Source organism: Spinacia oleracea, chromosome 3 (assembly GCF_020520425.1).
Source record: "Spinacia oleracea cultivar Varoflay chromosome 3, BTI_SOV_V1, whole genome shotgun sequence".
Taxonomy (NCBI): Eukaryota; Viridiplantae; Streptophyta; class Magnoliopsida; order Caryophyllales; family Amaranthaceae; genus Spinacia; species Spinacia oleracea.
The window spans coordinates 21,846,169-21,873,167 of NC_079489.1; the positions used below are offsets into that span (position 1 = coordinate 21,846,169).

The following is a 26,999-nucleotide window of genomic DNA, read 5'->3' on the forward strand; positions in this document are numbered from 1 at the left end:
CGGCTAGCATCATTCTTACCCTTAAACTCAACACGTGTCAATGTGTGTTTGTCTCAACTTCTCGTATAACAATTCCCCTCGAAAGTGAGTACGATTTTAGAAATTGACGTTGGGGTGTCATTGTGGGTTTATTCTCAATAGTTATTGCATTTGTTTCATTATTTATTCCCTTTATTTTTAAAAGAAAAACAACACATTTGCACAAATTTGATCAAATAACCCCATACAGAAAATTAAAATTTCAATTATACGTATAAATGATATACTTCTTATATTGATTACTCAATAAACAAATACAATAGTATAAACTTGTATATTCAATGAAAAAATTACAGATACAGCCCATACAAGTGTTAGTGTGATTTTCATCCCAAAAAAAATAAAAATATATCCTATTCTAATTTACATATAACTGGCGCCTGGCATGATATACAAAATACCATCAAGAATGCTAATGAAACAATTAACATTCTCTTCCACTCCTAAAAACAACACAACAAAATGGATAGGGAAACAAGTAAACAACCTTCGGTCTTGGTGTAATATTTTGCAAATTCTACTATTATGTTCGTCGTTCATAGGGTAACTCTTAACTGCCAATGATCTGAAAGGGTATAAAAATTAGTGACTAACCATTAACAGCATTTCAGCAGCAAATTTTCAGCTGACCATCCTCTGTTCCGACAAGAAAAAGTCGTGAGAAAGGAAGAATAGCTATGCTAGATAACACAGACATGTTTCGTAACCCTCGGTCTGCTGTATGTAGAGCCTGACTAACAACACGATGCTGGCCATACTGCAAACAATGCACCTAATTAATTAAACATAGCTCAACAGCTGAAGCATCATGAAGTACACTATATATATTGGCTATACATACTAAAAAAATTACTAAAATTAGCAACATAATAAACAGGGAAATAGCAGCTTATAGTTCAAATGACTGACTTATTTCTGAAAATACTCCTTCAACAGTTTGAGAACTTACTTCATCCACAGTTCCAGACAGAGAAGAAAGTCCAATTTTATTTTTAGAAATTGAAACTATATCTTGGCTCCAAACAGAGAAATCCAGTATACTATCACTGTGACCTTTGTAGACAATATGTTGTGGTGGCAGACTCCTGCAAGAAAGAAATCAAAAGCCAGTAATCACAAATCCTGTTGTACTTCAGTTAAAGTAGTAGCATTAATCAAGACCACGAAACTACAGGCAAGAATAACGCTTAAAGATTTTACTCCAACTTCCCTGATACCTTGTTGTATCGAGTTGTGTGTATAGCATTTTAGGTGAAGACAACAAGAACAAGAGAAGTAAAATTTTGCTAAGTGAACAATTTTATTTGAAATTTTGAATGTTGCTCCGTACGAACAAATTAATAGGACAGATGAGTAGCTCTGACAAACTTCCACGAATACCTGGCAGAACACGAATTCTTAAATTTTCGTTCTTATCCACGGACCAACTACAAAGATGCATCAGGGATCTAACTTAATTATAGACCTTCAGTTTGGGTCATATATGTCTGAGCTTGGTTCAGGTCCTCTTTCTGGTTGCTTTTGGTCCAAAACCATTTATCCGTTTTTATTGCAGGCATTTTGGTGGTTGCGGGTAAATAAAAGGTGTTGAAGACCCTAAACTGTACAACAACAACAACAAAGCCTTAGTCCCAAAATATTTTGGGGTCGGCTAACATGAGTCGTCGTAGGAGATCATCATTGTTACCAATCCAACCAGCAGTTAAACTGTAGAGAAGGTTTTTAACTTCTGATCGGGTCCTCGAGCCAGATAATTTCTCCAAGTCTAATTTAACCATCAAAAGTACTTGTAAGATGTCAGTTTTAATAGAGGATACCAAGGTATACTAACCGTATCATTATATTCACATGATATCAGAGACTTTGTATCACAAGTTTAATTTATAGATGTCTTAGTTGATTAATAAGAATATACTATCGAGAGGGGCATATACTCCCTCCTTTCTGTTTTCATCCATTATTTTCTTCAAAGTTCTACTCACTTTCACTTTTTCCTTTTTTCAGTATCTTATTTTTTTTTTACCTCCCTTCCTCACTACATGAGACCCAAAAGTAAAAAATACCCCCATGCATGACCCTCCCTCTATTCCCCATAATTATCTTCAGTAACTGGGTAGAAAGTTAATGAATACTACTTTCTTATATACAGTTTGTTGTTAGTGTCTTAGCACATATTAGTTCTTTTTCTGTTCCCCAGTATCATGCACATAATGTCAATTGAATTACTCCCTCTGTCCTTAAAAGATTGTCCCAAACCACATTTTTTAACTTTATTAAGAAAGAAGGCAAAAGAAAAGCAAGTGGGTTGGTAATCTTGTCTTTTTGTTAATTTAAATAATAGAGTGTGAGCGAATACTATAAATGGTATGGGGCAAACTCAAAGAGACGGACCGAAAAGAAAATTCGGGCAATCTTTAGGGATGAGGGAGTATATAAGCAATAGTCTTCTTATGCCTCCTGACAAACATAATTCTTTGAGAATTGATTTATATTGGTTGTCCACGTTCCATAATATCAGATTAAAGTTATTATCTGCAAGACCTTTGTTTTAAAAGGCGCGACGCGTCCCTGGAGCATAGGCGCAAGTTATTATTGCAAGATCTTAATTTTTGTGGTATTTATTTCCGGAAAAAAAAATATCAAAATAGTATTACGTGTCGTCAGAAAGGGGTAAAATAGTAATTACAAATCAAAAGTCTTTATGAGGAAAAAAACCAAATAAAAAGGGAACTAACGAAGGTTCATGTAACTCTTTAGTCCATGGCTATACATTTAGATTCTCAAAAGAAGTGCGCCACACCTTACATAAAACAGTTACTTCAACATAGAAAAAGGAGGAGTTTACATGACCTGTCGCTGAAAGAGATAAGAAAAAAATGGAAAATTTTAGTGTTTTCTCTCTCCTCTTTTCAATATCCTAAATTCTAACTCTTAGGGAGCCATTAAAGTCGCGTGATTTTGGCCTTTTTAAAAAAAATATTACTTGTCAACAATTGGAGTCTTATACCATAAGGTGCGCAAGGCGCGGCGCCTTGAGCCCGGGGAAAAGGTGCAAAGGTGCGCGACTTTTGGAGGGTGCCTAAGCCTGTCATGGCTAGGCGTCAGGACCTGCACCTTGGGCCACTTTTTAAAACTAGGTACAAGATTGAATTTATCCAATCTGTATGCAACAAACAGATTGAAAATTCTGATGACACTAACTACAATTCGATCGCAGTTATGCAGGTGAACTTGAAATAACTATGGCCTTATTTGGTTGAAAGGAATTGGAAGGAAAAGAAAGGAAAGGAAAAATACTGATTCCTGTGTTTGGTTTCAAATATTATACAGGAAGTGGAAGGAAAGGAAGGGAAATGGAAGGAAAGACTCCTTTATAAAAGTTTCACTTTCCTTTCCTCCCAAAATTGGAGGAATTTGGAAGGAAAGAAAAACATAAAATATATCAACAAAAGTCTGTCTGCCGGTATGTCAGCTTGTCAAATTGTTCTGCCTGGACTCCGGGTACAGGTTGCTGAGGAATGTTTCAACCTAGATTGGTTGACAGACTGAGCCGAATACAACATTCAGTTCATCATTATTATTTTATCTCTCAAAGGAATGGATCTTATATTTGTATGCTGTGTTGAGCACAACACACTAAGGAGAGCCGAGTGAATGAAGGACTAGTATGGGATCTGCCGATCTGACCTCGTGGTGTGGACAACAGCTTATGTTTATCCCCATCACCTTTCATTTTGTTTTCTGTTTTCTGGTTGACTTTACAGTAGCTTATGTTTATCTCCATCCGCTTTCATTTTCGGCTAAGTTATTTTGTTTTTTATTATTTTTTTCCTTTTCCGTTCTCTTCCCTTCCTTTACTATATTGTACCAAATATGAGATTCCTATCATTTTATTTCATCAAACCAAACACAGGAAAGTATAGTTTATTTCCTTTGCTTTCTTTTCCCTTCTCTTCTTTTCCTTTCCTTTCCCTTCCCTTCCTTTACTGACATTGAACCAAACAGGGCCTACAGTCTAAATTCCTAAGGGAAGAGAATTCTGTAACATGGTTGGAGCACAGATGTTTTTGAGAATATTGACATTGTAAGAATTTTGTTACACAGGTGAAGTTGAAATGGATGAGGGTGTCCAGTTACTCCAATACTTTAAGATGCAATACTCTTTTTCTCCTCAAGGGGATGCCGGCATGGATATGATCTTCTTCTGGCCTCTTTTATGGTGGGAATTCTGGGAGGGAGAGTTTTGTCCCTTGGCAGTTGGCAGGCTGTAAGTTGACACCTAGCCTAGGAAAAGAGGTTGGTGCTTCAACAAGCTTCTCTCACGGAATAAAGCTACACTTTTGGGCATGTCTATGAAACTGACATCAACAATCCTTCCTATCCCAATATATATTGCAGCTGGATAAAAAGTAAACCTTCCTGAAAAGGAAAACTATCTGTGAAGTTCAAATGAATGCCTTTTTTGGTAAATGGCTTTCCATTGCCTTTTATTTATTTATTAATTACAAAATATTACACATGAAAACTATTAGTATCCTAATCAAAGCCCTTGGAATGGAAAGACAGGAAAAGAGCATGGAGGAGTGAGAGGAGAAGAAAGAAGGCTAACAGAAAAGTATGCTATCACTCAGAAGCAATCACCAAGACTTGAGATAATTGCCGACTTCTATCACGACTGCTGTGATAGTTTACTACATCAGGCTTGACCATTGTTTTTTTTTTTTCTTTTTCCGAAAAGATTGTAAATTAGCTCGAGGAAGATTAACTAGTCTTTTAGTCCCTAATAAAAGGAATATAAGATTTTTACGTGACAAATTTGGCATTAGGTCTTTGACTTCAATGCAAATTTTCCTAGCTCATGCCTAGGTAATTATTGCATTTAAATATTTTCAAAAGCAATAATATTCAATTTCACCTTGCTATTGTGCATCCAAACTCAAAATATGACCTAGAAATGACAGTATTAGATTGGTCTTTGACATCTCAGAAATGACAGTATTAGATTAGCAAGTAAAGCAAGTGTAGCTGAGTATTGATTATATATCATGAAGGCATCACAGCACTAAACTTCGAACAAATATTACCACCCAATCCAAGACTTACTTTCTGAGGTCCCAAATTCGTAAAGTTTTATCCAGAGAGCTGGAAACAAGAAGATGATCCTCTGGTGCAGCCAGCTGCAGAAAAGAGTCATTCACATTAGTGATTTTCAAGTTAAAAGTATCTTTTATCCATCATGACATACCTTTGTCACATATCCATCATGAGCACGCCAGGAGGCAATGACATTTCCACTTCTGGCATCAAGCAGCCTGCAATTACCAGAGCCCAGTCCCACTGCAATCCAAGAATGTGAAGAAGAGAATTCCATATTGTCGGAACCACAAGAGCATATGGCAGAAACAAGGGAAGGGAAACCATAATCCACAGATTCACTGCTCCACAAATGAAGCTTCTCTCCCACAGCAGGATCGATGAACCTGCATATTAGCAATAGACTGTCAATAACCAGGGCAATATAATCAATCCAAATATTTGATAGAGATAGAAACTACTCTCACTTTCCCTGTACCTGAGAGAACCATTTCCAGTACCAACTACTAGCTTTTCTGCAGATTCCAAGAAATGCATGCAGGTATACAAACTGCTATCAATGCTGGAAAAAATTCCACCAGAAGGTGGGTATGAGTTCAGCATACTGGCTTGGTCAGTGTTCACCCTTATCGTGGAAGATGAGGGGACAGAAGACTGGGTCAAATTTGCAGATGATTCAGCAATTATTGAAATTGCTTTTCCTGTTTGGCTATTCCATACATGTATGGTCCCGTCACAAGAAGCCACCCTCCCACTGAAAGGAAGGATACAGATGTCATTCACAACCTGGAAACAGAAAAATCAATCAGACACCCAACATCACAGCGTTCCAGTAAAACAACTAACAAATCACATAGACATTATATAGAGAGCACATAAAGAAACCTTGCCTTTATTTACTTTAGTGAAGAAAGAGCAGGAAAGACTACACGGTAAAAGGACAAAAGACGTCATAAAACACCAAAACAATGTAATAACAATTTTCAAGAAGAATACTGTCTTGGATCACATGCTCTGAAAAAGTGATGAAATGATTCCACATTCCAGCTTTGACTACTGACCAGCCCCCCCCCCCCCCCCCCCCCCCCCCGGGGCTCAGCTATCCAGTGTGATGAACTGAATATTTTGAGTAGAAAATTAATGGCAAAGATATGTTATTTTGCGCGAAAAGATGAGGAACACAAAAAGGAATATAAAAGGTAGTGACTTGAGGCCACCAATCTCCAGGTTTAGTGACTTAGAGGTCACCACTCTCCAAAGCCTATGCTTTACCAAATTCTCAACATGCCTCTCATAACCTAATGTGCACATATTTAAAACTATTCTACTACACCTACCTAATTTGTCTTCTACCTAATATTACTCAATACCTATTATGCCCTTCCCTTACACTTGATTCATTACATCTAGTAAGTCGGCCCCAGAGAAATGTGTTAGAACTATACAATGTACCATAACTTCACAACAGTCTTGGTTGCTTCGCTGGTTAGGATAGTAGGCTTCAAGGAATTTGAAATACAGGCAAATCCAAAGTTCGATTCTAATCAAAAGCTAATTGTCTTAATACTTTTTCCTTTTACCCCTTTTCCTCTCTTTCATTTTAAAAAACAACCTTTTTCTTTTGTTCTTTCCTTTTAACCATTTTCTAGTTTATTACTGAAATACACTACCAAAAAAAATTTATTGACGAAATAGGAGTAGTCCAATACTCCATTAATTTTGAAACTTTTTCCAACTCAATTTATTATTAGGGCTCTTCTGTTCGACTTATTTCAGACAAAACAAGTTCAGATAAGTTCAGTTAAATTCAGAAAAAAAAAATTCCAGACATTTTCACACACAAATAAGTTTATTTCAGAAAAAATAAGTTTTTTTTCCAGATAAAATAAGTTAAGATAAGTTCAGTTCATGTAAGTTCAAATAAGTTCAGTTAAGTTCAGATAATATAAGTTCAGTCAAAATAAGTCGAATAGAACTGAGCCTTATTGTTAAAAAATTATAACTTTTTAAGAATTTTTGTTTGAAATAGCATAAAAAGTTTCACACAACTATTAGTCTACAATAATTTGCACCAAAAATAATCATACTCTAAACTAGTTTGAATTAGTATACTTTTTATATATGTTTATTATTAGTAGCTTAGGACTATCGGCCCCCTACTATAAAAATCATGGCTTCTCCCCTGCTACTGATAAGTCTGTTCCAAGAAGTTCAAGCCTAATGTAAAATCGTCTGATAGTTACAAGTTCTCGTAGTGAACCAAGGGAACATAATCAACATGTAACTATATGAAAAATCAAGTTACAAGAAATTCTCAAGTCTAATGTGATGATTTTAGTTCACCCAAAAAAGAATAGGGATAATAGTTTCAGTGAAATTACAGAAAAGGAAATAATGGAAATAAAAGTAATTAGAGGAAGGAAGATTTTGATAGATGAGCTGAAAATAGAGGGTTACAAATAGACGAGCATTCGAGAGTCTCACTCCCAAGCTAAGAATTACAATACACTTTGTGCATAACCCTAACATGCACATCCCCTTCCCCTTTTATTTTTACGCTGCTGGCCCTCTTTCTATCAATTTCCTGACAATAGCTGCCAGCTAATATTCTTTCTAACTGTCCTTCAGCACTTTTCCTGATTTGTCCTTCTTCTTGCACCTCTCATAAGTCAGGACAATTCACTACATCTACCATCCTGGTTCTCATGAGTTCTTTCGTTTGTCTTAATCAAATCAATCTAGTACAGTGAACAAAAGATGATACTCAAGTCCTCCACTGATCAGAAAATATCTAACTTGAACTTGACAGTATTTGTCTTATTCCAGACCTATGGATTCTACATCTACTATCTTAGTTCCAAACCTCTCATAATTGTATTTCCTTCTCTCGTAAACTAGATGATCAAAGTGCGTATCTCTTTATACTAGTGAACTGTATAGTAGAACTCGCTATTAACAGAGCAGGATTAATTTCTAACAAAGCATAGTAATTTAGTAACCTAGTAAACATACTGCCAACAAAAAGGCTAGAAAAGAAATCGGAAAGACACCATGTGATGCAAAAGGTTGATAGGAAGCAAACCTCCTCGTGCCCATAGTACCCAGAAACACAATCGACAGTTGACAAGTCCCACCTTTGAACCATTCCCTTATAACCAGGACCGACTCCTGCAGTAAATACAGTACATTCATCTTGATCCACAGCCAAAGACCTTAGTGCTCCATGATGAGCACGGACAGAGTGTACAATTGATGCCTTGATCTTCCACGGACTTTCATCTTTCAAACTACCAGTACGGGCAAGAAAATCTGGCCCTTCCCAACTAGAAGCAGGACTAGGGAACCAGAACCATGGTTCACATTTACCTACTTTGGATATTTCCAGGTCCCTTTCAGCTGAATTTTGATGAACTTCGTAAAAGCGTTTATGAAGAACCATATCATTGCTTCCTTTACTTCCCTGTGATTGTGGTACCGCCCATCCAACTCCATTCATTAGCAGTTTGGTTGGGTTGTACTTAGACTTGACCCTTTCTGCATTCATGCCCTTTCTTGTATCCAAGTTTCCTGAACTTTTCCTGGATGATTCTCCTGTAAATTCCCACTAAATCATAATGAATTTAGACAAACGGAGTACAAAGAAACTTTAGCATACCAATGAAGTCAGTATGATTTAGACAAGCGAAAAACATCCAAACAACAAAGAAATAAGCGTACCTTCCAATTATGGCGCTTAAGGAGATAATTTTCGAGAAGCAGCCAAGTAGCACAACATTGCCGCAGTTTCTCTATGCCGATAAGTGTTGCAAGAGAAGGATACAAAAGCGACCTGCAGACAATCACGTAAATTTAAACACCGTAATAGACAGATCACAATTTTAATATCTTAAAATAGCTAAAAAGTTGATGAGAAGTGTTTGACACCCACACTAGATCCACGCGGCTTTCAATTTGTGTCTCCTTGTCTGATTTGGTGTTAGAGATGTCATAGTTTTTCCCAATTGAGGCAGGCAGACTAGATAGTTCTTGAGAAAAAGCAAGCTCATCAAACAGCTCTTTCAGATGAGGTACGACATGCAAAGCTGTTAAATCTGGACCAATCTGCTGACAAACTGTGATGAGAGTAGCAGCAGCAGCCTGGAAATAAAGTAGCATATTTCATTGCATACCCATGAAGCTGCCACTCAAATGTATACAAGACCAAGCATTTTTACATGAGATACATGCACAAAAAAAGCGGATGAGTTTAGAACATAAAAAAATTTCAAGATTAACTTCACTGTTCTATATATCAGCTCCTTAAAGTATCAAAGAAAGAGCAAAACAAAAAAGGCCAAGAGAAATACTTCTGAACCCATTATATAGTAAGCAATGTAAGACCACCAAGACACAAAAGTTCCTCAGCAACCCACAGGTCAGATACATTAAAGGGCTTTGATTTTGAAACTGTGAAGATAAAGTCAGAAAATGCATATCAATTGCCGAATCCCTATTGTTCATGGAAATAGATTCTGTAGTTCCCAATAGTTATTCACAAAGGTCAACGGCCACAGACTGATGCAAACTATTGAAAATAATTGTTTGGCCTGATTCCGTCACAAGGGTAAGCTAGAATAATGAGGAAACCTCAATTTATTCCAAATTTTTTAGAACAGTTCTATGAAGGTTAATGAATCAGGCAAAGGCCTTAAATATGGCATAACCTTTGTCCTGGTACATATATTTCAGAGAAGGCAGGGCAAAGGTCATGAGTGGACCAGTGCCAAAGCAAATACAGAAATTCACTTTGCAAAATCTCTCGATGTTCTCAAAAGGTAAAATAAATACAACACAACAAAAACTCATTGGTAACCTTTTCACTAAATCTTTTGAAGAACTGTTAGGAAAGAAAAGATAAAAGATTAAGATAACTGAAAATACATATGGTTGAGGAAAAACGCTTGCAAATTGCTATTAGGATGCATATACATCACAGAAAGACAGACCTGAATTTGCTTACTGAGAATTTGCTTAGTTAACCACTAGATCAATTTGTCCCAACATTTTATGCAATGTCCTCTGTAGAGTCTGTACTATGCTACACTTTCAAGCTCCTTTATAACTAAATCCTAACCTCGAAAAGAAAACTGGCGCAAAAGTTCTATCTTATAGTCCATACATAAGGTCGTAATAATTAATCAAGAAATTTAGCTCACTTTCTGATAAATAAGGATGCTGCAAGTAAAGTTTACTAGTAACCTAAACTAGTACTATCTATGTTATACAACTAAGATTGGGTTCTCACCTCCAGCAAATATGTATTTTACCCCTTACTGAATTAAATAAAAACTTTCGCAAAAAAAAAAGAGAACTTCAAGATTTCCTTATGCAAAATCCTTGAATAAATCAAGATTGCTAATAGCAAAAATCTTAAAATTGCAGTAAGATTACAGGGGGGAAAAACACCTGAAGTACTGTAAGTTCAAAGTCACTTCGCATAAGAATCACAACAAATAAGCAACTTTGGCCCTGCATGTTTGCATGTACAACATGATTAATAGTCTCCAAGATAAGAAGGGAGCATTACAAAATCAAAAGAGAGAAATAGAAACTGTTTTTAAGGAAAGGCAGGTACTTCAAGAAGCTCCTTGACCACCACCTCTTTCTCCAATAGTGCAACTAAACCATCCAACACAAAGAGACAATCAATTAGAGCTAAAGTGTTCCAACTCTGGACAGGCTCAGGCTTATCGATAGAAGATGAAATGCAGGAGCGAACAACATTTTTCAGCAATGGTACGATCTGTGAGACAATAAAATTCTCACCCGAAACAGCACCTGAAAGTCAGAGGACGACACAAGCTCAGAAGTCAATGTGCCCTTACCATAATCAAATACCTCTTTCAAACTTTCAAATAACAGTAAATACCAATTCTAACTATAGCATCAGTTCCATCAGCACAAAGTCCCTTGCCAAAACAAGCCATTAGAGGCAATATTGTCTGCAGTAACCAACAATAGTTAAGCTTTACATAACTAAAGAAGAAAAGGTCCATCATAAAATTTAAAGCTCAACAAAGACAACAATACATTTCTACAGCTAACCTGCTGAATAGCAATAGGTACACCAAGCTCTTCACTAGATCCAGTCAATAGCACAGATGCGGCAGATGCTGAATTTTTATGTGGAGAACTAAGCAAGTTTGATATGACCAATGGATGAATTGTTTCAAGGTATATTTGCTTCCCAACATGGTTCCACACCTCACGCACAAATGAATCTTGCAGAAGAGAAACTTTCAAATGTGAATAGTCTGTTGCCTGAAATAAACATATCAGTAGCAGAAGAAACAAATCCCTACAAAGTTGCAATTTCAAATGAAGTTTAGTTATATAACTAGCCTGTAAAATCTTCTGAATAGAAGGCAACACCAGTCTCTTGACCGCTTCGGGTTTGAGACATCTTAAAAATTCTTTAAAAAGTATGTAAGCCCACTCAGCCTCAACATCTGATACAGAGTTCTGTAGTAGAGGTAAGCAGTAAGCAGCACATATTTCGGCTGCAAAAGTTCCCATGGCTCTCAAGGCCCCTTTCTTCGCAAAGTTAGCAGCATAGCGAAGACGCGACCCATCCTTTGCCAATAGCTGAAGGGGAGCAATAAATAAGTATGCGGACTTGACTGTTGGTGGAAAAAATGGAGACTCCAGAAGACTTTTGGCAGAAGGCCTCCTGAAAGGAAATGATTGATAATACTAGATATAAAAAGTAACAGGAAAAAAAAAGAGATATGCACTAGGGAAAAAAATCAACATTTGTAGGAGAGAGGAAGATAATTAAGTCATGACGGGCACTTGCTTATCTCTAAATTCTATTAGAAAACATTATACAGGAGAAATTTCACACCTCCTCCAATCTCTCTGGATGCATGCTTCAACAAAAAGTTTCACATGAGGAGGAAGTTCTATCAGCATTCCAGGCAAAGCACCACAGTCCACATATGTGGATAAGGAAACTAAATCAAAAAGAGGCTTCCTCAAGTACATTTCAGCAATAATACAGCCCAGAGAAAATATATCCTTTGCAACACATGTTGAAAGTTTCCTTTGATGGGAAGATTGATGAGCCCAAAGCAGCAACTCTTGATATCCTTTAGAACTTTCATCCTCCTCAAGATACTCAAGAAGACTATTGGAATCAACTCTAGGCAACATGCAAAAGCTGAAGTTTTTGTCAGTTCCTTTAGTTCCATGACGATCACTATCCTGATTAGGTGACTCACGGTCAGCAGGGGAACTCTTCACAACGTGTTCAGAATATACGGGACTCAAGTGCCTAGAATATTGGCAAAATGCAGCAGCTTCTTCTATATTTCTTAAGTAATCAGTTTCATAGAATGAAGCTTTCTCACTATCAACTAAGTTCTCGTTGAGCACAGAGACAGCCCCCCCAACAATAATGCAATCTCTACTTCTATTAGTATTACCCCGGCGAACAGGGTGAGGTTGAGTGAATAGTTGACGACGCCCAATTGGCCTAGGCATTGTGGGCTGAGATGAAGGCAGCATGACGTTTTTGGCAGCTACAGCTGGCTGACCAGACATTTTGTATCCAAAGGTAATATCAATCCAATTATGAATTTCGCGTGAAACCCGGTCACTCTCAAGTGCATCTCGATGAAGTTTTATGAACTCTTGAGGACTTCCAGCCCAAGAAGGCACTGCTAAATTACTCATACCAGGGTGAAGAGAATAAAAGATTTGGTGATCACAATAGAATTCCGGAATGCACTCATCAGGAGTCCATTGATATAGTCTTTGCATAGTGGAAGGATACTCATTAGGTTCATACACTGCACGTACAGCCAAACGCAGGACACTCAGGGGTAACCTCCTTGCTTTGTAGCTGCAAACAGCCAATTCAGAAAGGCACTCATCTGAGACATGATGTGGAATTTCAGATGTTAAATATGTAAAGTCCAGCTGCTCATCACCTTTTGCCAGACGCCACTTGCTTTTACTCAAATCCCTCCACCCTACATCACAATGTTCATCAGGCTTAACACAGAAATCTATTACCCACGGCATTACTGTATGAAATGTGTGGTCTCCCCATCTTCTTCCAGCTAGTCTGTTTAAGACAAGTAGATATTCAAAGTTACTGAGGTCTCCCCTCCACCACTTATAGAAGTCTGAGGACCAATCTACAGATGAGGAAAGATTTAGATCAACAAATAGGCTTCTAGATAGGCAATCATGAGCAGAACAGCGTTTTCCTGTGAGGGGTGAGGCGAAGGATTCTTCATCTTTTTCACCTGATACATGCTGCACGTGAGGTCTATCACATATGCTTAACCAGGCCCATAAAGAATTAGACAGCATCACCCTAGAGGGACGAATATTTCCATGGGAAAGCCCTAAACCATGGATGTAACTGAGGGCGGAGAGTAACTGATAAATCATAAATCTTGTATGCCACTCAGAATTTAATGCTTCAGGACTGTAATGGAGAATGTTCTCCAGCGTATAAGGAGCCTTGGGGTAAACTACACTGGTATATCCAGGCACCTTTAGCATTCCCAGCACAGGTACCAGATTTGGATGCCTCAAGCATCCAGGGACTTGATCATCATGAAATGAAGGGATTCCAAGTAAGCTAAGAAAATTTTGACTAGCACGGCATGTTGCTTTACCTTCGATCATCACACTGAGAGAACACAATATATCATCTTCCAACAACCCAGATGAAAAATTGGAAAGAATTTTCTCAAATGCAGAGGAGGTGCAATTTCCGACAAAAGCGCATGGTGCAAGTGCAGTAATAGTTCTTAAGCAAGATAACCTACCAGAATAGAAACAGGAAGAATTCACATCATAAAGACTGCAGATTCCAGTCTTCATTCCACCCTTCAACAAAGGGCTGGACAAATTACACGCAGACGGGGACGAAAAACAGTTGTCATCCCTGACTTCTTTGTTTTTACTTTGGTAAATGTTCCTGTAATTTTCAATGTATTCTTCATCATCCGATATATGATCATCCCTACATTAAGACTTAACATCAGATGAAACATACATAATAAAAACTAATGCTTGCCTGTAACACAGATAGCACTAGTACTTTCAACACTCCATAGCTTGGGCATCTTATGTGAAACTAAGTAAACTTCAGTCCCTTCACCAAGCTTCTCATTATAAGTTCATAACAATGTAAAATAAACTGGACAATGGGCATCAACCTTGGAGATAAATCAACATGTATAAATTAAGAACACCAGGCACATCCTCAGCCCTGAAACTAAAAGGATTTTTTCTGTAGACAGACACGATTTACATTTATGTTTCTGAAAATTTGCATTTTCATGTCTTAGTTCAGGCCTTTACGTCATTTCAGTCAATAAGTCCCTATAACATGAGCAAAGTTGAGAAAAAAACTTTGGTGTTATGAACTCAGGTTCTAGCACCTAACATTAGTGACCCTCCCACTAAGGATGGACTCTAACTCCCCCAAAAAGTGAAATGACCCAAGCTCCTTCTTGAGCAGCATAATTGAACCGGACCATAGAGATCAGCAAGACTAAAATTCTTACACATGTAAGAAGTTCTTAACTTCTTGTCAAGATAGAACTTGGCTCAGTTTAATCTTTAATACTGTATACAATCAAATGGAATCCAATTTACAGTCAGAAACTAATGTAAGAAATCCAAGGCTCTAAAACTGAACCACACGTAACCTGAGAGATGATAAAAGTTCTCCGGAATCCAACTTTACGTTTCAAATTTGCAAATGTCTTTCAATGAAATTTGACAACCAATTTAATCCCAACCACAAAACACCATCACCGCTGCCCACACTATTACTACATCAAAGGACCTCGTATCATTCCCTAACTCTAACTACTTGTTCAAGACCATAAATGAAAAAACGGTTGGAAGGACCTCGTATCATCCCCATGACAACCTATGACTGCTTCAGAGTATATGAATTCTAGCGAATTGGTGATATTGCAGTGACATCCAAACCTTTTTTCAACCTAAATCTTTCAACATAGACATATTCGTTTAATAAAAAGAAGCCTTCATTCCAAATATATTTAAACACTTCACATCAAATCAAATATTATTAATAACATTCCATATACGAAGTACATAGCAGTAATCAAATTCCAGCTAAATTGCACTTTATATAGCTTTCATACCATAAAATTAGCAAAACATGGGGTGATGATCATCCATCCAACTAAAGCAAAAACAAGAAAAGAAAATTGGGACAAATGTTGTACCCGTAAGTTCATATCCCTTAATCCGGATATAGTTATCAAGTTACTAGTTCAAATTACACTAACAACATAACTATTAATTCAGGAGCTCATACACACTACTAACTATAAAATGTTCAGAATTGAGAATTACACGTATTTAGTGATGCAGTCATCTTGCTGCCGAGGTAAGTATGCCAACACAAACTCAGAAGATACCTCCCCATTTGAATTCGTCATCTATAAAATCACAAATTATGAAAAAAATTAGCAACAAAAATATAAAAATTGAGGAAATCAAATAAGTACAAAAGTGAGAAAATGAAAACCTACTTGAACAACAGCCCTAGAAGCAAAGGGAAGAGCGGAATCGGAGATGGCGTAAGAGAAGAATAATTCGTCGGAAAAATCTGATTGAATTCGATTTTTCAGGCAATTAATGCACATTTCTTCTTCCATTGATTCTGTAGTTTGGAAAATGTTCTGATCTTTTTGGGAGGAAAATCAACTTCTCAATTGATGATGATGATGTTGTTCTTGTGCTTGTTTGAAAGTTTTTACTGACTGGTCGGTTGATTTGAAGGTGCCGGATGTGTCTTTTGACCGCTTGGATGATCCACGCCCGATAAACCCAAATCTAAGGCTCGGTTTGGCACAATATCTGAAAATTGAGTTGAAAGGCTGAAATAGACAAGATAGTTATTTACATCAAAATGTCTTGTGCACACAATAGATGATCCACTAGACCACGTCCGATAAAGTCAAATCTAAGACTTTGTATGGCACACTATTTGAAAATTGAGCTCAAAAGTTAAAATTGATAAGATAATTATTTGTTCCAATAATTAAAATGTTTTGGACGTACAAAGTGTATGATAAATTTATTATCTACCAAAATAACTTTATCATATTTTTATAACTTTTACCTACTTTTTTCTGTAACTTTTAGGATATTTTTGTCATAAATGACCCTTTAAAATTCAAAAATTGCGAGAAATGACCTTATAAAAAAAATTGTTGTGAGATGAGACATAAAATTGATTTTTTGTTGTAAGATGGGACCTTTACCCATTTGCCGACGTTTGACTCTAATTTTCCAGCGTTGACCCGCGCGTGCCGGTCACGTAATGATTAAAAACATATATTTTTTCTTTACTTTCCCTCCAATCTCTCCCAACCCCATAACTAACCTAAAAATCCTATAAAAAAATATTAAAAAAAACTTTGTGCTTTCTTTCCTCGATTGAAATGATGAAATGCGGCGGTCACTTCAACAGCATTAAGAATGTCCGTAATTGTAATTTGTGTTGAACATGCCTAGTTGCTCATCATAAGTCAAGTCATTAATGATTTGTATGAATTGGAAATAACAATACAGTTCAAACGGTGAGTAAACAAAATCAGCAAAATCAACATGTAAATCGATCAACGAGAAAATCCAGTAATCCACCACCTTTGATGGAGGAATTATGTCCGAAGGCGATAACCCCAAACATACCATCCACTACGAAAGTAAGAACTAAGAAGTTGAAGGGGAGTGCATTCGACATGGTCGAACCCAAGCAGTTGATCAGAATAGTGAAAGCTAAGGACCTTTTTGAGGTCAACGATGATTGTACTTGTGACCCGTACGTCGAAGTGAGGGTTGGAAACTGCAGGGCAATTACCAAAACTGTCGAGAAGTTGCTTAACCCTCAATTAATGGAACCAGGTGTTTCATTTCTCCAAGGAACGAGTGCACACATTTTTTATTGAAATTTTTTTGAAGACTAAAGTTCATGACGGAGATTCATTCTTATTACACAAATCCACACCCACAAATCATTACCTTTGGTTGAGAGAAATTCATCCTGTAAAAGAAAGTAACAAAAAAATTAAGATGAACCCTAACTTCCACAAAACTCAAATTCGACAAATTGATGCTAAAAAATTGGGGATTTTACTCTTACCTTGTTCGAATAGTAACATTTTGTTATCGGAAGCAACGATTTTTGATGAAATGGTGGAAGAAGAAGAGGAGAGGGAGCAGAGTTGAGAAGACGGAAAGAAGAGAGTTGTTTTTCTTTTTTTAAAGAGTTTTAGGTTACTTAAGGGGTGGGAGGGAATTATTGGAGGGAATATAAAGAAAAAAGAAAAAAATTGTTAATCATCACGTGACCGACACGCGTGGGTCTATACGCCAGAAAATTGAAGGCAAAGGTCAGAGTAAAGGTATCATCTCGCCATCTTACAACAAAAAAATCAAGTTTAGGTCATATCTCACAACATTTTCTTATAAGTTCAAAATGTCATTTCTGAAACTCAAAACCAAATTCGCCATCTTGCTTTCCCTGGATGTTGAGGCTTCATCATTGTTGTTGTCTTCTTCTTCTTGATAGAACCCTCCTTGACATAAGCTACCTTCACCTCCTCCTCCTGGTGTAGCTCTACTGCTAGAATACCCATCGACCTTCAAATCTTCTTGCAGATCACCTTCTTTCCCTTTCCCACCTGTTTTTTTTATAAATGCATTTCAGCTTTCTAGCGTCACAAACATCAGTATTGGAGTTTAAAGCATTCGAACCTTCTTCATTTTCTGAGGAAGAAGGAGAGAAGTTGAGGTTACGAATGGAGTTCATTAGAAGCTCGTCACAATCCAAAAGTGGGAATTCCGAGAGGGTCGAGTCAAAAGAGGATTCAGAAATTTTTGGGGAGTTTGGCGGCACAGGTAAGTACTGCAAGGAAGAGTGGTGTGGTATGTTTTCCCTAGAGTTGTAGGAGAAGAAAAGGGTCTCAAAGACAATTGAGCTGTGCGAGGAAAAAGTGGGGCTCGCCATTTCATTTGGGGTGATTAGGTCTGAAAGGTTTTCATAAGAGATTGTGTTTTGGCTTTGGTTATGGTTATATGTGACTATGTCAGTGATAGCGGAGCTCGAAGCAGGATTGGCTTTGACAGTAAAGGACGGGGATAAAACATCCCCTTCCTGGGTCATCTCTTCGATTGAAACACATTAGGTTTCCCCACTCGTGGGGATAACGTAACGGGCCAACCTGCAAAATCTCCTTGGTCAATTGTGCAAGGAGGGAACAATCCAAATTGGATCGCTAGAGGCTAAGTGGGGTCAAGGTGGGGTAAAAATTAATCCGAAAGAAGATTCGAGGGGAACACCAGTCTATCCCCCTCCTCCAGACAAATATCAAAATCCGGGTTAAGAAGATACCTCGGTTCATCAAGGTCAAAATCCAACTCATCAAGGTTACTTGAGTGGTGTACCATTTTCTTAGAAGGAGGCTTTGAGTTGGCTATTTGTGAGGTTGGTAAAGAATCAGGATAAAAGAGGGAGTTGGTTGTTGGAATGTACATGTGTGGTTGGATATATATTGCTAAAGTGGGAGGAGGAGTAAATTTGGTTGTTGGAATAGTATCCGAGTATAGCAATGAAAGATTCCTTTTAAAGGGTGCACGTACAATTTGTGAGAATGGGAATAGATGTTGAACTCTCGAATGTCAGACACATTACTCACACAAGAACTAGTAGAGAAAATAGGGAAAAATTCAAAGTTTTTAGCACCCAAAATTACGCCCAAGCCCTTCTGATTGGTATTACTTGGAATTGGGGTAATTTTGGGTTGTTTAGATTCAATGTAAATTGGATCAAAATTTAACTTACGCTTGAATGAGCATGTTATATCCTTTGCTTGCTGGACTCTAACCTCATTTATTGCACCCAAAAAACTTAGCACGTTTGAACAGTTTAGCCGAGGAAAACTTACCCTTATGCCCTTCTGCATAACTCTGAGATGAATGATCTTGAGAGAACTGACGGAGCGCCGGAGAGGACATCCTTTAGCTTATCCATACCCCTTTTTTCACATAATGATTCCACCTCCCCTGAACCGGATCTAGAAACGGAAGCTGGCGAGTAAGAAGACGATGACGATGACGATGAAGATTGTGATTTTCCAGAATTATGATCTTCCCTTTTCTCTTCATCGAGGCTTCTCCTTGCTCCTGTACTTGTGGTGGCTTCCCGTTGCCATCATTATCATTAGATGAAGGGTCCGATTCCGAATCATCATCAATTGAGAAGGGAGGATACGGATAGACAAAGAGATTGACCCTTGTAGTTATGAATTTGTCAAGGTTTCGCAGCCCTCTTATTTGAGAAGAGCGGTTTTGCCGGTCGAGCAACAATCAAATTATATATCATCCCTCCACATATAGCAATGATGTGGTCCTGCATGCATCTTTCCGCATCTCTAATGTAGGTCCTACATGCAGTCGACTTGTGCCTCGCCTTTCCACACTTCTTGTAGTAGACAAAAGGCTCTTTATACCTAATAAACACCCAACGGAAATGATTGGGTTTAACCTCATAGAAAAATCCGGGTATTAAGGGTAGGTTAACTGGAATTCCCATTTTAGCTCTTAGGTATTGCTTCGGCCCATCACCCGATGACTAAGAGTCGAACTAGAAGAGCTTCCCAACTTTCTCTAGTGCTTGTTTCACCACTATGCACTTTCTCGCCATAATCGACATACCTTCCACTCGTACCCACATTCATGCCTCATCGAACTCAAATCGATCATAGGAAATACCCGGTAACCATGCCTTGAAGATCAATAGCGCCCCGTTGAAACATGTAAATCCCATAGCCATAAGATTATCACGATCGTCAACACGATCTCAAAATAAGAAGAACAATAGACCTGCTTTCACCACCTTAATCGGACCATTTGTGATCCAGATAGAGTCGACCCACACTTGAATTTGCCGATCTGTGAACTGTCGGAAATCACAGAACTTCCCAATGACACACTTGAAGTATTTTCTATCATCCGGAGTTTGATCTTCCGATCTAGTCTTGATTTTGAATCCCATACGCAAGTACCCGATTGGTTTGCGCTCCGAATCTACCATTTTTGAGAGAGAGATGGAGGTGGAGGTGGAGGAGAAAAAATAGAGAGAAGTTGAGGTAAGAATGATGAATGAAGTTTGAAAAAGAAATCAGTAGAAGGTTGTAGAAAGGAGAGTAAATTAAATTGGAGGAACGTAATAATTGTGGGTGAGCGGATTGGGGGATTACAAAGGATGCATGTTCAACGCAAGGAAATTAAAGGATGGGTATTTTTTGTTTAGAAACACGAAACGCCTCTAACATTAATTAGAGAAAATGCTCTTTTTTTTGTTTTTCTAGAGAGAGAAACTTTCATGTGGGTCGACTCCAAATAACTTGAATATTACTTTCAAACTTCTACCACCTGCTTTCAAACTTGAATATTACTTTCAAAATCATACCAATTCGGTAGATGGACTCCAAATAACACCAAAATCAAATACACTGTTTAGGAATAAGGGGCGGCAATTAGAAGTAAAATTAGGGAAAGAAAGCTCAAGTATATGAGAAGATGAGAATTAATGATTTGAATTGTAGAGGAGGAGAGGAAAAGTCGATGTTGAAAGATGTGATTCCGTCTTGTTGTTTTCGTTGCTCAACTCGATATTAGCGTCTGCTGAAAATCAGGGCCTTGCCGTTGTAGTGTCGGCGGAGAAGTAATGAGTGGATTTACCAGATACTTTGAGAATATGGAGCTTGGGGAGGAAGAAGTGGCATATGTAGAAGAATGGGAATGAGGGTGCGACATGTCTTTGGTGTTGAGAGTTTAGATTTGTTGTTTGCTTTCTTCCTTAACCAAAGGTTGGTTGGTTGTGCTATATTCTGCAATTCATAAAGGTATTCTGGTGCTAATATTAGTACGGAAATGTGTGTTTCAACTCAAAACTAAGCCAAATGAAATTGTTTGATGATTGCACTATATTTTTGGATCCAAAAAATTACTAACTTGAAAAACCGCACGCTAAAAAAAACACTAGTCTTAATTAAGGATATTACTAATATTTTACGTGAACACCAAAGTGCTATACAGATCAAAAAGAGGCTTCCTCAAGTACATTTCAGCAATAATACAGCCCAGAGAAAATATATCCTTTGCAACACATGTTGAAAGTTTCCTTTGATGGGAAGATTGATGAGCCCAAAGCAGCAACTCTTGATATCCTTTAGAACTTTCATCCTCCTCAAGATACTCAAGAAGACTATTGGAATCAACTCTAGGCAACATGCAAAAGCTGAAGTTTTTGTCAGTTCCTTTAGTTCCATGACGATCACTATCCTGATTAGGTGACTCACGGTCAGCAGGGGAACTCTTCACAACGTGTTCAGAATATACGGGACTCAAGTGCCTAGAATATTGGCAAAATGCAGCAGCTTCTTCTATATTTCTTAAGTAATCAGTTTCATAGAATGAAGCTTTCTCACTATCAACTAAGTTCTCGTTGAGCACAGAGACAGCCCCCCCAACAATAATGCAATCTCTACTTCTATTAGTATTACCCCGGCGAACAGGGTGAGGTTGAGTGAATAGTTGACGACGCCCAATTGGCCTAGGCATTGTGGGCTGAGATGAAGGCAGCATGACGTTTTTGGCAGCTACAGCTGGCTGACCAGACATTTTGTATCCAAAGGTAATATCAATCCAATTATGAATTTCGCGTGAAACCCGGTCACTCTCAAGTGCATCTCGATGAAGTTTTATGAACTCTTGAGGACTTCCAGCCCAAGAAGGCACTGCTAAATTACTCATACCAGGGTGAAGAGAATAAAAGATTTGGTGATCACAATAGAATTCCGGAATGCACTCATCAGGAGTCCATTGATATAGTCTTTGCATAGTGGAAGGATACTCATTAGGTTCATACACTGCACGTAAAGCCAAACGCAGGACACTCAGGGGTAACCTCCTTGCTTTGTAGCTGCAAACAGCCAATTCAGAAAGGCACTCATCTGAGACATGATGTGGAATTTCAGATGTTAAATATGTAAAGTCCAGCTGCTCATCACCTTTTGCCAGACGCCACTTGCTTTTACTCAAATCCCTCCACCCTACATCACAATGTTCATCAGGCTTAACACAGAAATCTATTACCCACGGCATTACTGTATGAAATGTGTGGTCTCCCCATCTTCTTCCAGCTAGTCTGTTTAAGACAAGTAGATATTCAAAGTTACTGAGGTCTCCCCTCCACCACTTATAGAAGTCTGAGGACCAATCTACAGATGAGGAAAGATTTAGATCAACAAATAGGCTTCTAGATAGGCAATCATGAGCAGAACAGCGTTTTCCTGTGAGGGGTGAGGCGAAGGATTCTTCATCTTTTTCACCTGATACATGCTGCACGTGAGGTCTATCACATATGCTTAACCAGGCCCATAAAGAATTAGACAGCATCACCCTAGAGGGACGAATATTTCCATGGGAAAGCCCTAAACCATGGATGTAACTGAGGGCGGAGAGTAACTGATAAATCATAAATCTTGTATGCCACTCAGAATTTAATGCTTCAGGACTGTAATGGAGAATGTTCTCCAGCGTATAAGGAGCCTTGGGGTAAACTACACTGGTATATCCAGGCACCTTTAGCATTCCCAGCACAGGTACCAGATTTGGATGCCTCAAGCATCCAGGGACTTGATCATCATGAAATGAAGGGATTCCAAGTAAGCTAAGAAAATTTTGACTAGCACGGCATGTTGCTTTACCTTCGATCATCACACTGAGAGAACACAATATATCATCTTCCAACAACCCAGATGAAAAATTGGAAAGAATTTTCTCAAATGCAGAGGAGGTGCAATTTCCGACAAAAGCGCATGGTGCAAGTGCAGTAATAGTTCTTAAGCAAGATAACCTACCAGAATAGAAACAGGAAGAATTCACATCATAAAGACTGCAGATTCCAGTCTTCATTCCACCCTTCAACAAAGGGCTGGACAAATTACACGCAGACGGGGACGAAAAACAGTTGTCATCCCTGACTTCTTTGTTTTTACTTTGGTAAATGTTCCTGTAATTTTCAATGTATTCTTCATCATCCGATATATGATCATCCCTACATTAAGACATAACATCAGATGAAACATACATAATAAAAACTAATGCTTGCCTGTAACACAGATAGCACTAGTACTTTCAACACTCCATAGCTTGGGCATCTTATGTGAAACTAAGTAAACTTCAGTCCCTTCACCAAGCTTCTCATTATAAGTTCATAACAATGTAAAATAAACTGGACAATGGGCATCAACCTTGGAGATAAATCAACATGTATAAATTAAGAACACCAGGCACATCCTCAGCCCTGAAACTAAAAGGATTTTTTCTGTAGACAGACACGATTTACATTTATGTTTCTGAAAATTTGCATTTTCATGTCTTAGTTCAGGCCTTTACGTCATTTCAGTCAATAAGTCCCTATAACATGAGCAAAGTTGAGAAAAAAACTTTGGTGTTATGAACTCAGGTTCTAGCACCTAACATTAGTGACCCTCCCACTAAGGATGGACTCTAACTCCCCCAAAAAGTGAAATGACCCAAGCTCCTTCTTGAGCAGCATAATTGAACCGGACCATAGAGATCAGCAAGACTAAAATTCTTACACATGTAAGAAGTTCTTAACTTCTTGTCAAGATAGAACTTGGCTCAGTTTAATCTTTAATACTGTATACAATCAAATGGAATCCAATTTACAGTCAGAAACTAATGTAAGAAATCCAAGGCTCTAAAACTGAACCACACGTAACCTGAGAGATGATAAAAGTTCTCCGGAATCCAACTTTACGTTTCAAATTTGCAAATGTCTTTCAATGAAATTTGACAACCAATTTAATCCCAACCACAAAACACCATCACCGCTGCCCACACTATTACTACATCAAAGGACCTCGTATCATTCCCTAACTCTAACTACTTGTTCAAGACCATAAATGAAAAAACGGTTGGAAGGACCTCGTATCATCCCCATGACAACCTATGACTGCTTCAGAGTATATGAATTCTAGCGAATTGGTGATATTGCAGTGACATCCAAACCTTTTTTCAACCTAAATCTTTCAACATAGACATATTCGTTTAATAAAAAGAAGCCTTCATTCCAAATATATTTAAACACTTCACATCAAATCAAATATTATTAATAACATTCCATATACGAAGTACATAGCAGTAATCAAATTCCAGCTAAATTGCACTTTATATAGCTTTCATACCATAAAATTAGCAAAACATGGGGTGATGATCATCCATCCAACTAAAGCAAAAACAAGAAAAGAAAATTGGGACAAATGTTGTACCCGTAAGTTCATATCCCTTAATCCGGATATAGTTATCAAGTTACTAGTTCAAATTACACTAACAACATAACTATTAATTCAGGAGCTCATACACACTACTAACTATAAAATGTTCAGAATTGAGAATTACACGTATTTAGTGATGCAGTCATCTTGCTGCCGAGGTAAGTATGCCAACACAAACTCAGAAGATACCTCCCCATTTGAATTCGTCATCTATAAAATCACAAATTATGAAAAAAATTAGCAACAAAAATATAAAAATTGAGGAAATCAAATAAGTACAAAAGTGAGAAAATGAAAACCTACTTGAACAACAGCCCTAGAAGCAAAGGGAAGAGCGGAATCGGAGATGGCGTAAGAGAAGAATAATTCGTCGGAAAAATCTGATTGAATTCGATTTTTCAGGCAATTAATGCACATTTCTTCTTCCATTGATTCTGTAGTTTGGAAAATGTTCTGATCTTTTTGGGAGGAAAATCAACTTCTCAATTGATGATGATGATGTTGTTCTTGTGCTTGTTTGAAAGTTTTTACTGACTGGTCGGTTGATTTGAAGGTGCCGGATGTGTCTTTTGACCGCTTGGATGATCCACGCCCGATAAACCCAAATCTAAGGCTCGGTTTGGCACAATATCTGAAAATTGAGTTGAAAGGCTGAAATAGACAAGATAGTTATTTACATCAAAATGTCTTGTGCACACAATAGATGATCCACTAGACCACGTCCGATAAAGTCAAATCTAAGACTTTGTATGGCACACTATTTGAAAATTGAGCTCAAAAGTTAAAATTGATAAGATAATTATTTGTTCCAATAATTAAAATGTTTTGGACGTACAAAGTGTATGATAAATTTATTATCTACCAAAATAACTTTATCATATTTTTATAACTTTTACCTACTTTTTTCTGTAACTTTTAGGATATTTTTGTCATAAATGACCCTTTAAAATTCAAAAATTGCGAGAAATGACCTTATAAAAAAAATTGTTGTGAGATGAGACATAAAATTGATTTTTTGTTGTAAGATGGGACCTTTACCCATTTGCCGACGTTTGACTCTAATTTTCCAGCGTTGACCCGCGCGTGCCGGTCACGTAATGATTAAAAACATATATTTTTTCTTTACTTTCCCTCCAATCTCTCCCAACCCCATAACTAACCTAAAAATCCTATAAAAAAATATTAAAAAAAACTTTGTGCTTTCTTTCCTCGATTGAAATGATGAAATGCGGCGGTCACTTCAACAGCATTAAGAATGTCCGTAATTGTAATTTGTGTTGAACATGCCTAGTTGCTCATCATAAGTCAAGTCATTAATGATTTGTATGAATTGGAAATAACAATACAGTTCAAACGGTGAGTAAACAAAATCAGCAAAATCAACATGTAAATCGATCAACGAGAAAATCCAGTAATCCACCACCTTTGATGGAGGAATTATGTCCGAAGGCGATAACCCCAAACATACCATCCACTACGAAAGTAAGAACTAAGAAGTTGAAGGGGAGTGCATTCGACATGGTCGAACCCAAGCAGTTGATCAGAATAGTGAAAGCTAAGGACCTTTTTGAGGTCAACGATGATTGTACTTGTGACCCGTACGTCGAAGTGAGGGTTGGAAACTGCAGGGCAATTACCAAAACTGTCGAGAAGTTGCTTAACCCTCAATTAATGGAACCAGGTGTTTCATTTCTCCAAGGAACGAGTGCACACATTTTTTATTGAAATTTTTTTGAAGACTAAAGTTCATGACGGAGATTCATTCTTATTACACAAATCCACACCCACAAATCATTACCTTTGGTTGAGAGAAATTCATCCTGTAAAAGAAAGTAACAAAAAAATTAAGATGAACCCTAACTTCCACAAAACTCAAATTCGACAAATTGATGCTAAAAAATTGGGGATTTTACTCTTACCTTGTTCGAATAGTAACATTTTGTTATCGGAAGCAACGATTTTTGATGAAATGGTGGAAGAAGAAGAGGAGAGGGAGCAGAGTTGAGAAGACGGAAAGAAGAGAGTTGTTTTTCTTTTTTTAAAGAGTTTTAGGTTACTTAAGGGGTGGGAGGGAATTATTGGAGGGAATATAAAGAAAAAAGAAAAAAATTGTTAATCATCACGTGACCGACACGCGTGGGTCTATACGCCAGAAAATTGAAGGCAAAGGTCAGAGTAAAGGTATCATCTCGCCATCTTACAACAAAAAAATCAAGTTTAGGTCATATCTCACAACATTTTCTTATAAGTTCAAAATGTCATTTCTGAAACTCAAAACCAAATTCGCCATCTTGCTTTCCCTGGATGTTGAGGCTTCATCATTGTTGTTGTCTTCTTCTTCTTGATAGAACCCTCCTTGACATAAGCTACCTTCACCTCCTCCTCCTGGTGTAGCTCTACTGCTAGAATACCCATCGACCTTCAAATCTTCTTGCAGATCACCTTCTTTCCCTT

The 26,999-nt window shown here is 37.6% G+C and overlaps 1 protein-coding gene across 3 annotated transcripts; it reads right to left on the reverse strand.

Annotated features, from left to right (window-relative positions):
* Positions 1-245: 245 nt before the first annotated feature.
* On the reverse strand, positions 246-16,030 carry LOC110775874 (protein GFS12). Of its 3 annotated transcripts, none has more exons than XM_021980469.2 (16): positions 15,702-16,030; positions 15,523-15,608; positions 12,017-14,107; positions 11,515-11,842; positions 11,218-11,433; positions 11,042-11,114; positions 10,748-10,950; positions 10,579-10,641; positions 9,062-9,270; positions 8,851-8,962; positions 8,216-8,737; positions 5,612-5,919; positions 5,285-5,519; positions 5,143-5,216; positions 989-1,124; positions 246-796 (listed from the first exon to the last, which is right to left on the reverse strand). In XM_021980469.2, exons 1-16 carry the CDS (start codon positions 15,825-15,827, stop codon positions 647-649), a joined length of 4,932 nt encoding a protein of 1,643 aa, XP_021836161.2. In that variant the 5' UTR covers positions 15,828-16,030; the 3' UTR covers positions 246-646. The 3 variants fall into 3 exon arrangements, with proteins under 3 accessions (XP_021836161.2, XP_021836160.2, XP_021836164.2); XM_021980468.2 differs by having other exon boundaries at positions 12,017-14,152; XM_021980472.2 differs by lacking the exons at positions 15,523-15,608; positions 15,702-16,030 and having other exon boundaries at positions 12,017-13,816; positions 13,956-14,094.
* Positions 16,031-26,999: the final 10,969 nt, after the last annotated feature.

Bases quoted from the DNA above. Each gene is read 5' to 3' on its own strand.
- LOC110775874 (XM_021980468.2), bottom strand. From the start codon at position 15,827: ATGGAAGAAGAAATGTGCATTAATTGCCTGAAAAATCGAATTCAATCA. The intron at 15,609-15,701 runs GTAGGTTTTCAT...GTGATTTTATAG, and splicing joins CTTCTAGGGCTGTTGTTCAA to ATGACGAATTCAAATGGGGA. The intron at 8,738-8,850 runs GTACGCTTATTT...ATTATGATTTAG, and splicing joins TTAAGCGCCATAATTGGAAG to TGGGAATTTACAGGAGAATC.